The 12,457-nt window shown below is 36.6% G+C and overlaps 1 protein-coding gene across 1 annotated transcript in view; it reads left to right on the top strand.

Annotated features, from left to right (window-relative positions):
* The window catches only part of LOC149024526 (calcium-dependent protein kinase 20-like), a 43,501-nt gene that overhangs the window by 17,822 nt on the left and 13,222 nt on the right, over positions 1-12,457 (top strand). Inside the window, exons 2-3 of the mRNA XM_089144753.1 lie at positions 4,127-4,270; positions 4,401-4,553. Of these exons, the coding sequence (XP_089000879.1) occupies positions 4,127-4,270; positions 4,401-4,553 (297 nt within the window). The remainder of the gene's footprint in view (positions 1-4,126; positions 4,271-4,400; positions 4,554-12,457) is intronic.

The following is a 12,457-nucleotide window of genomic DNA, read 5'->3' as shown; positions in this document are numbered from 1 at the left end:
CTTCTCTCTTTTCTTTTCTCAAGTTCAAACACCGTTTTGGTTGTTTAAAGTTTGATTTCTAACAACTTTGTTGAAGTATACATAAATTTGGGAATTTTACTATTCACATTACTGTTCACGTGAACAATATTATGATATTGTTTTTATTCTATTTTCTATTTCTAATGTGGGAGTCTTGCTACATAAGTTTTGAGAGTTTTTAGAAAGTATAGTTTCTATTTTGATGGTAGTTTCTATTTTCAGAACATTCTATTTTAGGAGTTAGGAAGTTACTAAAGCTGTAATTTTTTGTTTCCTTTTTCTAGAGGACAATTACTTGTCTCTCAAGTTGTATTAGATTCATTAGAAGCTATAAATAAAAGGGCTTTGTGATTCTAGACTCTTAAGCAAGAATCACAAGCCTCTTCTTCTAGTTCTTCATCTCTCTTTTCTTTGTTCAAGTTCAGCTGCTGTTTTGATTATTTAATGCTTGTTTCCTAACATGGCATCAGAGCAAGTTTAATCAACCTAGGGACCGTTTTCTCTCTCTTGGCTGCCCTTTTTTTTTTTCCCTTCTTTTTTCCTTTTTCTTATCTAGGGCAGCCCCAACCTTCGTTGCAGTAATTGTGAATGGCCGTCCTTCTTCTTTGACTTTTGAAGCACCAAGTATCTATGTATTAATACTACAAAAGGCCCAAGCTTTCTGGGGATTTGTCTACCTATTTGATTCAACTGAGGCTGCTACTACCCTATTTTTTTGTGCAAATCTGAAGTTCGATCTGCGCTATACTGATGTCATGGGATTCCTCTTGATTCTTGCGAAGATATGCCCATAATTTGGATTGCAAGACCTAAGTGTTGCGTTCCATTGTTTGTGCTATAAGTGCTGCTGCAAGGCATATACTAGTACCCCTGTTTCATTGATTTTCTCTGTTTTGAAAAATTCTGCTGCTACCATCTTGCTTTCCTACTACTTCCGTTGTTTATTTCAGAATCAAGTTTAGCCTTCTTTTTATCTAATACTTCTACGAAGGCCTAGAGGACTACTTTTCCTTCATATCAAGATTTGTTAGAGTTTCAAATCTAGCAGAAGTTTGTTGCTATGGTCCGAGATTTGATATTATCTACTATTGCAACTACTGTTATTGCACTTCTTCTGAGTGGATTGTTGCAATTCTGAGATTCCAAGCTGGTTCAGTAATTTTCTCCTGATCTAATTTGCTCTTGCCCTATTTGAGGGTTGGTGGTGGTCCAGAATTTTTTTCCCCCTGGTGAACACGACTTTGTCCTGTTAAACAATTTACTGCTGCTTGATCAGCTTTATTGGTGAATAATACACTGCTCTGTGGCTGCTACTTTTCCTTCTTGGGTTTCTTTTGTGCTCATACTTTAAGATGCTTGTCACTGGTCATCATTAATTGTCCACGTGTAATGCTACACGTGAGGGGGAGAATGGTACCTTATTCTATATCTACTTAAGATGTGCTGATGGATATTATTTGTGAAGATCTTTGTCCTCAACTTATGGCATTCTACAACAATATCATTACCTATCTTTACCTAGATTGTCTTTTACCTAACTACTTGGTCCGTAGTAACCCATACTACCTTACCTACTTGGTTTGCAGTAACCTATACTATCTTTTACCTTACCTACTTGGTTTGCAATAACCCATATTGTCTTTTACCCTACCTACTTAGTCCGCAGTAACCCATACTGTCTTTTACCTACTTACTTGGTCCGTAGTAACCCATACTACTTTACCTACTTGGTCCACAGTAACCTATACTGTCTTTTACCTACCTACTTGGTCCACAATAATCAATATTGCCTTTTACCTACCCATACTTTACCTATTACTTGCCTTCTTGTGAAGCATTTATATGGACATTGGAGTTGCAATTTTGAAGATTTAGCGTGGACATGTCTCCATATTTCAGGCATTATGTGGATAGTGCCTTTTGCCTACCTACAACTTGGCTTCTTGTGAAGCATTTATTTGGACTTTGGAGTTACAATTTTGAAGATTTAGTGTGGATATTTCTCCCTACTACCGGCATTATATGGGTAGTGTCTTTGATCCTGCTATACTTATGGATTTTGTTCGTCTTCAACATCATCGATTGTTCTCAATATTGGATGGTTCTATTGACATGAAGAATTAAAGTTTTTTTTAAGTTGGTGTTGATTATCTTCTGGGTGAAGTTTTCTCAGTGTTTATCGACATCTGTCATTGCTACATGATTCAAGATTGGTGCTACTTTTCAAGTTTATTCTTATTGTGCAAGCTGAAGTTTTCTTTGTGTATGCTCCAGCTTGAGGGGGAGTGTTGAAGTATACGTAAATTTGGGAATTTTACTGTTCACGTGAACAGTAAAAAACAACATTTACTGTTCACGTGAACAATATTATGATATTGTTTTTATTCTATTTTCTATTTCTAATGTGAGAGTCTTGCTACATAAGTTTTGGGAGTTTTTAGAAAGCATAGTTTCTATTTTCAATACTTTCTATTTTAGGAGTTAGGAAGTTACTAAAGCTGTAATTTTTTGTTTCCTTTTTCTAGAGGACAATTACTTGTCTCTCAAGTTGTATTAGATTCATTAGAAGTTATAAATAAAAGGGCTCTGTGATTCTAGACTCTTAAGCAAGAATCACAAGCCTCTTCTACTAGTTCTTCATCTCTCTTCTCTTCTTCTTCTTCTCTCTTTTCTTTGTTCAAGTTCAGCTGCTGTTTTGATTATTTAATGCTAATCATACTGATTCCCAAACTGGTCAGGACTCCATGAATGATAATTCTATTTTTTTTCTTTTTTCCCGAAAGTAATGATGGTGATTCAGAATTTGCAGTGGTTGTTATGTTCATTTTTGAATTCTTGCTCTCTCTTATTTTCTTCCAAAGTCACCTATTTGGAAAAAGACAAACTTTTAAAGTAGTGATTTGCAACATGTTAGTGTGAGAACTCTTGAAGCCTGCTTGCTTCAGTGTAATGTGTAGATTTATGATGCTGATAATGGTTGTGAGATAATTAGGTTCAGAAGTAGATCTAGTTTTCTAAAATTTTTCCATAGAAGTCATGAGGCTGAACCTGCTGCCTTTCTAGTCTTAATTTCAGTTCCAACCTCTCTTCATTACTTCAAGGATCTTAGGTTTGAAATAAGCAAAACAACAACCCCGTGCCCACTGCTTAAAAAAGAAAGATGCTATGGACAAAAAGCCTGGGAACAGCAAGGAATAAACCTGGAGCACATATTGAAACTAATCGCTGAGCTACATCTGTGACATATTTGCAATGCGTCAAATAGGTATACTTTCAACATATGATAGAATTAGATCTGTGAATGCTAGTAGAGATGCATATAACAAATTTTGCTCTTCAAGGGCACCCTTAGGGGATTAGGTATTAAAATGCAATGTCACTCTCTTATTTCTAATGCTAATGAATATTCCCATTTATATTGTTCATGTGTGCATCCTGTGTCTATCACGGTGCATGCATTCAGCTTGCTTTCCGTTTGTCCAATTCTAACCGAGTTTTTCTACCATTTAAATTCAACATTTGTTCTAGAATTTGTGCAGAAAATATCGATGATTTGATATCACAGTTAGCTAATGACAAAGTAGGATGGATAGTGGTTTCAGTTGTTGCTGAAAGTTGACTTCATACATGCAAAGAACAAAGTCCCTGCCTTGCTAAAGCTGGAAACTTGAACAATTAATTGGAAAAAGGTTTCTGCAGCTGAAAATTGTAATGGAGCTTGTTATATATGTATAACTGAAACAATTAATAGGAAAAAGGTTTCAGCAGCTAAAAATTGTAATGAATCTTGTTATATATATATATATATATATATATATATTTCTACTTTTTTGTTGGAAATATAACATGATGTAGAATAGGGAGCATTATCTTTAAATCAATACCTTCCCTCCGCCCCCCCCCCAAAAAAAAAAAAAAAAAAAAGCCAAGACTTCAAATGCAGGCACAAAAAAAAACTGGTATTCACGCTGATATAACATCATGTAGAATAATCAAGATATCTTACACTTCAATAAATGGTTAATTCATTGCAACTCATGTCATGCCTTATTTTATCAATTTGTGCTGTGCCATCTGATCAGGAATGTATATACTCATTCTTCAGGTGAAACATTCACGGATGTGGTTGGGAGTCCTTATTATGTTGCCCCAGAAGTGTTGCGGAAGCACTATGGTCAACAATGCGATGTTTGGAGTGCCGGGGTTATCATTTATATCTTGCTAAGTGGGGTCCCACCATTTTGGGATGGTGAGATTCTCATTGTTCACTCTTTTCTTGCTTTCTCATTCATTTGTTTCTGTCCATATATTTTGTCTTTTATGACTCATAAATCTAGGAATAACATCTATGTTTGTTGTTAACCGTCATGTTGGTACAGAATCAGAGCAAGGAATATTTGAGCAAGTGTTAAAAGGTGAGCTTGACTTTTCATCAGATCCATGGCCCAGTATCTCTGAAAGTGCAAAGGATTTAATCCGGAGAATGCTTGTAAGAGACCCCAAAAAGCGGCTCACAGCCCATGAGGTTCTTTGTAAGTGCATCTTTCTCCATTAATGTGCTTTTCAGATGTTGCAACTGTTGAAAAATTTAGAGCCTGATTAGCAAATTGTTGGGCACATGTTAGGGTGTCAATTTGATAACTAAACTGCATATCAAAACCGCCCGCATAAAACCATAAGATACCGAACTGTTTCAGAAATGGTAGGGTACAGCTATTGAAAACGGTATTGGGTGTGGTATGGTACAGAAATGATTTGATGCCTTATTTTGTATTATTTGCACTAATTAGTAGTAAAACTGTTTTGTACCATTTAACACCATATAATGCTGTATACATATCATTTAGAGATCCCGTTTTCATTCCATACACAAAGCCGTACCATTGCAGTACGGAAACGGTTTCGCAAAAGTAGATCTTATGCGGTACTGTACAGTTTCGGTTTTTGGTAGTTATTTTCGATACTGTACCAAAACCACCGAAACCATACTGCTTGACACCCTTAGGTTCATGGTTTAAGAACTCGAATTTGAGGGCAGTCTTGCCCTTTCAGATTAGAGGTGGGTAGTGAGATGTTAGGTTTTTTTTGGGCCTAGAAACCAAGGTTCGAGTCAACCTGGAGAAAATTCCAAGTTTTCAATGAGATGTGGTCAAAACTGTGCGAGTCTCAATTTTTGGCTGGTCGAAACCAGTGCCGAAACTGAGATTTAGAACCTTGATCATAATGGCAGCGATTATCAAATACATAGCCCAAAATGCATCCCGACCGCGAACCACTTGGAGCAGCGCCGCTCCCGAGCAGTTCGCTTTGAGGCCACCCCATGGAGAGCTCCCTGTACTCACAAATCCAAGACCTACCTGAACGTAACCTATTTTGTCCCATAAGTTGGTTTCAATGATGATCTTGGAAGAATTAAGTCCTGTTTGGTCATATATCAATCTAGGACTACATTACCAATGGCAGCAGCTCCAGTACTCTCCAGCTTATATCCACATAGCAAGAAGCTGGTGCTGAAAGACTCATCACCCAAAAACAGTAATACGGAAACATCAAGAGTCAATGGATAAAATGCCACTAGATTCAGCTTTGAGTTGGTTCCCATTCTATTACAGATGTTTCATAGAATGTGTGAAAGAAAGGGGATGTTTAGTTTGGCTGAGGAAGAACAGTGATGAAATGTATTTTAAAAAATTGTAATCTTTCAAATCCATTTTCTATTCATTTAGTTTTTCAGTATCTAAAACCAAAACAATTTCAGATTTTTGACCAAATTTCTATTTGTTTACTATTTCGTGAAATCATTTTGAACTTGAAATTGAAATTGAAACCATGCCAAATCAGCGCTAAAATAAGATAAGCTGATGTCTTATTAAAGAAAGGGTTTGAGGACATTCCCAGTGAATTATGCCACAATTGCTTAATAAAAAGTGAGTTGGGTTGAGGGAATTAGTATATAAAACATGAGAAACAAAAATCTTTTGTAAAAGTTTATATCTACATCTGTGTGCATATACAACCAACTTTAAGAAACACACCCATGCATATGATGGAGATTGTCAATTTTATGAAACCAGAGACAAAGAAAGAGCAGAACTGGAGGTGAAGAAGAGTAGGGAGAATTGGATGAGATCCAACGCTCTCCCTCACGATATGCTTTATTAATAAGATGAGATTCAGGAAAAGTTTCCTAAACCAGATTACAGACTATGGAAAGAAATACAACGAAATTAGAAGAGAAATTAGAGAATATTGAGCCTACAAGGAATTGCTTGTCAACTAAGCAACCAAAAATAGAAACATAAGTCAATTTAGAAAGTAATATCCTAATCTAGTAAATAGAAGCTTAGGAAATAAAATAAAATGTGTAGAATAAAATCAGATCTTATCCAATTTAGAGTGGACCTACATAGCATGGTTACCACTGTAGTGATAAGTCATCTTAACACTCCCCCTCAGGTTGGAGCATTGGTATACATATCAAAAGCTTCAGCTTGGAATAACAAGAACATATATAAAAGAACTTCCCATTCTTGAGGACAAGTAGCAATAGCAGATGTTGGTAAACAATGGATCTTCAACCTATAGATAATCAAAAGCAACTTAAATAATATGTATGTTGAATGAAGCATCTAACGATGAGAATGATAGGCAGTAGTGAACATAAAGCACATTTACAACTATAGCAGCATCAATAATGTCGAAGGCAGTTTCCAAATAATTCCAAGAGTGGTAAATAGCATTTGTCTCAATAGTGTAGCATCATACATTACAAGAGGCAGGTGGTAGGCAGGAATATTCATAAGAGAAGATAATAAGTCAGCTCCAATTTCCACACAAGTAGATAAAAAGTGCAGCTCCAACGTCTGCACAAGTATATAAAAGTGAAGCTTCCACTGACCACACAAATAGGTAAAAAGTGCAGCTCCAGTGTTAACACTAGTATATGAAAGTGTAGTTCCAATATCTGCACATAAGCTTTTTGTGAAAAGGGAAGTAGTAGATAGTATGTGGTAATTTTCTCAACTAGAGGCAATAAATAGAGCCTAAAAAAAGGTCTCTATAAGTCGAATATAGCTTACTAAGAACCAAATGGGTAAGTATAGGATATTGTGGACCAAGTAGGTAGTTATTGTTGCTATAAAATACCATCTTCAAATAAAAGTCTTGAATAGATAGTGAATACGTCTATTATCTCCCCCTGACGTGTAATATTACATGTGGGTAGTGACCAAATTAAAAAAAAGGAAACCCAATAAACAAAAGCTTGATATACCTTCAGTCATCCCCATACAATGACAAAGGAAATCCCAAACTGTTATAGTCTATGGTCCACCAAGGTATGCTAACAGTAGCTTAGTAATTAAGTTGAGAGAGGGATACCGACAATTTGACCTCTTTTTATTTTTATTTTTATTTTTTTAATTTCATTGCAGCATATTATCTAATAGAATCGAATCAGAATTAAGTTTGTAAACCTGAAATCTAGAGAGGAAATATGAGTAAAAAGAGAGAAGAAGAAGAAGAGAAGTCACAGGACAAACCTACTGTATATAAGTTGTTTACACTTTACAATTTGTATAGGAAACAATATAGAACTCAAATAGGAGAAGAAATCCCAAGTTCGGCTGGGCCTAGACTCCTAATTGTTGCCCCCCTTTTCCCATTGAGATTTGGCACCAATCGTTGACACTTGTTGGTACTTTTCTTTTCTCAAAATGCCCTTTGTAACACCCCCCTCAAGCTGGAGAACATATATTTCTCATGTTCAGCTTGTTACAAATATACTCAAACCCTTATAGTCCTTAAAGTTTTGGTGAACAAATCTGCAAGTTTCTCTCCAATACACACATGGCTGGGGAATATTATGCCTTGTTGTAACTTCTCATGAATGAAGTGGCAATCAACTTCAATATGCGTGGTACATTCATGAAAAACTGAATTGGATTCTATATAAACAGTAGTTTCGTTATCACACCACAACTTCATTGGTGATTCGTTAACAAAGCCTAACTCTTGGAGTAATCGTTTTATCCATACCATCTCACAGGTAACATGTGCCATAGCACGAACTCAGATTTTGCGCTTGACCTTGCTACCATAGTTTGTTTTTACTCTTCTATAACACAAGGTTTCCTCCAACAAATGTACAATAGCCTGTAGTTGATCTTCTATCGATGGGTGATCCAACTCAGTTAGCATCAAAGAGTCCTTGCACATGCCTATGACCATGATTAGTGTAAAGTAAGTCCACGTCCTAGTGCTTTCTTAAGATATCTCAAAATTTGAATAATTGTGTCTCATAACACTAACATGAAGGCAATGTTAGGTTGAGTCACAACATAAAATTTAGTGATAAGAACTCGATTTTAGGGTTACAATTCTTTGAATGATTTCCCTAAAATTAAGGGTTCGCCTAGAATCTTCCAACAACAAATTTTAAAGGAGGTTGATCGAAACTCGAAAGCACAAGAGATATTCGTAGAAAGGGGTATGGATTGTGTAGGAATTTACTAAATTCCCTTGGGATGGTCTAGGAATGTTTAGGGATCCTAAGGATATCTTATGGGTGGTTTTGGGTTTATTTGAGATGGCTAAAAATTACTGGATAACCTCTGGAATGGTTTGAGTGGGAGAAAAGGACTATTGTTTATGTATCTTAGGTTGTGGTAATGTCCCAAGGCCTATGGGATGAATTAGGGTTAATGGGAAATGGGAGGGAATATCCAAAGGGTAATGAAATGAATATGGCAGGGATTTGAGATGTAAGAAAATCAAGGAAGGAAAAGTAAAGGGAATTAACAATTTAGGGATAGGGAAAAAGATGCGGGAAAAGGGAAATTAGGATTAAGACATTGTGCAATGGGAAAGAAAGGCTTAGGGTTTTGAAGATCTTGGAAGAGGATTCGTGAATTCTTGAATGGATCTTCGATTCTTTATTTTCTTCTTTTCGCTCTTCTCTTTCTCTCTTCTTATTCTGAAATTCCAGAACTGCCAAAAGATCCAAGAAAAAAAAAACCAGAAAAATTAAAGAAAACAGAAAAGGTGGAGGGATGAGCTGCCACAAGAAAGAGGAGAAATGGGTGCGGGGGCAGGAAGGGGCTGCAATGGTAAGGGGAGGGGTTGTGGTAGGCTGCAATGGAAGGGAGGGGCTGGGTAGGGGTTCTTGGCTACTGTACTTGTTTTACTGCTGAAGAAGGAGAAGGTTTGCTGATTTGTTGAAGACGGCTGCTGGAACCTGAATCAAGATTTGTAAATCTGCCGTGGCCCTCCCAAGAGAGCCACGATGTATTCTGCACGAACAATATCCAAACTTTGTTAAATGTAGACCAAAGTTTACAACCATGTACTGACTTATTTATAGCCTTATATCAAAAACAAAAAACTTAACTTAAACTGGGAGACTGTATTTGGACTCAACTAAAACTTAGAAACCTACTTAACTAGGATTTCCTTTATAACTTAGGATGCCCTGTTTACAAGTAAATAATAACCACACAAACTAAAGGAACTCTTCTTGAAATTAAAGATTAACTTATTTAAAAAAGTCCTACTTTAAAGAAAGACCCCCAAGGATTCAAGAACTCAACTCACAAATCAAACCAAGACTTTTAGACAGAATAAGACTCTGAGAACTAAGAACAAATTTCTGAAATTAAACTCCAGCAGATAATTAGGGCTGAAATTGACCAATTTACCCATGATTGAGGGTTTGCCCACCCCTAGGTGCACCACCTTAGAGTGGCCTTGGGGTCCACAACAGGGTTTCAGTCAGGGAGCTGACCCTTGTTTACATCATTTAGCTTCCGTACAAGTCTTTTTTACTTCTTTGGATCTTCCAAAATGGTACCATCTTTTTGGATTAGCTTCAAATTGGCTTCCATGGGAATATATGGGGGTTTTGATCCCAACGTTCTTGTTTTAGAGAGTAAATCGATTACATACTTCTATTAAGATTAGATGCCTTTTGTTGATTGGGCAACTTCAACTCCTAGAAAGTATTTTAGTTTGTCCATGTCTTTGGTCTGAAATTTCTCTTGTAAATAGGTCTTCAATCTATCAATTTTTGAAATGTCATCTCCTGCAATGACAGTATGATCTACATAAACCATAAGAAAGATTTTGCCAGCATCAGAGTGTTTGAAAAACAGAGAATGATGACTCTCACACCGTGTCGACCCAAATTCTAAAATAATGGAAGTAATCGTCCAAACCATGCTCAAGGTGACTGTTTGAGGCCATATAATGATTTGTAGAGATGATAGACCATACCTTTCTCCTCCAGAGCAAAAAACCCAAGTGGTTACTCCATATACACTTCCTCATTCAAATCCCCATAAAGGAATGCATTCTTCATGTCCAACTAAAACAGAGACTACTGGTAGGTTCATTCGAGCTAAAGAACCGTCAAGATTGATTTTTCATAGTGAATATCCACCGACAACCAATAGTAGACTTCCCTGAAGGCACAAACACATGTTCCTAATTCTGGTTATCTTCTTAGGCATGTAATTTGACTTTCATTCCACTAGCCCACCTAGGATCAAACAGGGCTTTAAGAACAGTCTTACAAATAGGATAAGTCTCAATACTAGATAGGACAATAGAAAAGCAAGAGGCTAAAGTAGAATAAGAAACAAAATTAGAGATAGGACATTGAACACAACTATGATTACCTTACGAAAAAGCAATAGGATCAGATGTGGGAGGGATGACCTTAGGATCAGTAGACGAAGTTGTAGAGATGTAGAAACCACAAGTATAGAGGAGGAAGCAGATTCTCGAATGGTGCACATAAACCTTGGTGATGGCCGACGGAGGTGGTGGTGAAGGAACTATTCCATGCGGAAAAGCACTTTGAATAACAATGATGGAGAGATCATCATTGTGGTCAATTAAGCTAATAGATTTGTTAAAAAAAAGTAGTGGACTAGAAAATGATACATTTGCAGTAACAAAATATTTCTGTAGGTCAAAATAGCAACATGGATACCCCTTTTGAGTGTGAGAGTACCTAACAAACATACACTTGAGAGCACGAGGATCAAGTTTAAATTTTCCAAGACGATGATTACGAATGAAACAATCACTACCAATCATGCGAGGAGTCAAAGTAAGTAAGGGAGATGAATGGAATAAGAGGGAATAAGGGATGCCACCTTATAACATGGAATAGGGCGTCCTATTGATAAGATAACAGGCAGACAAAATGGCATATAGAAAAGATTTGGGTACTTTCATATCAAATAATAAAAAAACGGGTAGCCTCCAGTAAGTGTCTATTTTCTTTCTGCAACCCCAATTTTTTTGAGGAGTGTCAACACATGAAGATTAATAAAGAAGTTAACTGGAAGCCATAAATTTACAAAAGGGATTAGAAAAATATTCTAGCCATAAATTTACAAAAGGGATCAGAAAAATATTATTTAGCATTATGACAACGAAAAGTGCAGTTTGAGACACCAAATTGAGTATGAATTTCAATAACAACATTACAAAATATGTCAAATAATTCAGAAACATTTTTCATCAAATAAAGCCAAGTAACTCTTAAAAAGTCATCCACAAATATAACAAAGTATCGATCACCTAAATAAGAAGTAATAGGACAAGGACCTGACACATTAGAGTGAACGAAGGCGCTAGGAAAATGACCAAAATAACCCTGGGGTAATTTGGCCAGCCTTGGGAAGCTTCTTTGGGTTTGAATGTTTGGACCCAATTTTGGGGCTTCTAACCTAGGTTACATACTTACATCACCTAATCCTTGGATAGCCCATTATTTGTTGGTTTGTATTACAATGTGTCTTGAAAGATCTAACCTTGACCTTAGGTTACATCAGGAAGCTCACACAATAAAGCATTCCAAACTGACAAGACTCACAATCTAAACTAGAAAAGGAATGACAACGTTTATCTAATAATTTTAAGCTTTCCAAGGAGTGATGCCCTAATCAATACTGTATTTGGTAAGGAATGGAGATGCTGGAACAAGTAGTAGAGGATGTATCCTCGAACAAATGCAGTCCTCCTGACACATGGCTTTTACCAAGCGTCTTCTTCGTTGTAAGATACTGAAAATAAATGGAAGTCAGGAAATAATGTCACAAAACAGTTGTTAGTGGAAGTCAATTTATTTACAGATAATAAGTTAAAAGGCAAATTAGGTATGTAAAGAATTGAGGGTAGGGTTATGGATGGAATGACTTGAATAGTACCCCTTCCTTTAACATTGGTATGGGAACCATCAACAAGTATAACTAAAGAGGATGAATGGAAAGAGAAAAAAAAGGGGGGGGGGGGAATGATACCTATAGCTCTGTTCATATGATCAAAAGCACTTGAGTCAATGACCTGAGGGAGAGAGGTGGTCGAAAGGCAAGCGTTGGCATCAGTTGTCTGAACAAGGGTGGCAGTTGTGGGTTGTGGTTGAGTGGCT

Source organism: Hakea prostrata, chromosome 2 (assembly GCF_041222555.1).
Source record: "Hakea prostrata isolate BN-2017 chromosome 2, UWA_Hpros_2, whole genome shotgun sequence".
In the NCBI taxonomy this organism is placed as follows: Eukaryota; Viridiplantae; Streptophyta; class Magnoliopsida; order Proteales; family Proteaceae; genus Hakea; species Hakea prostrata.
The sequence above is the reverse complement of the archived record's forward strand: the minus strand, read 5'-3'. Positions and strand labels throughout refer to the sequence as shown.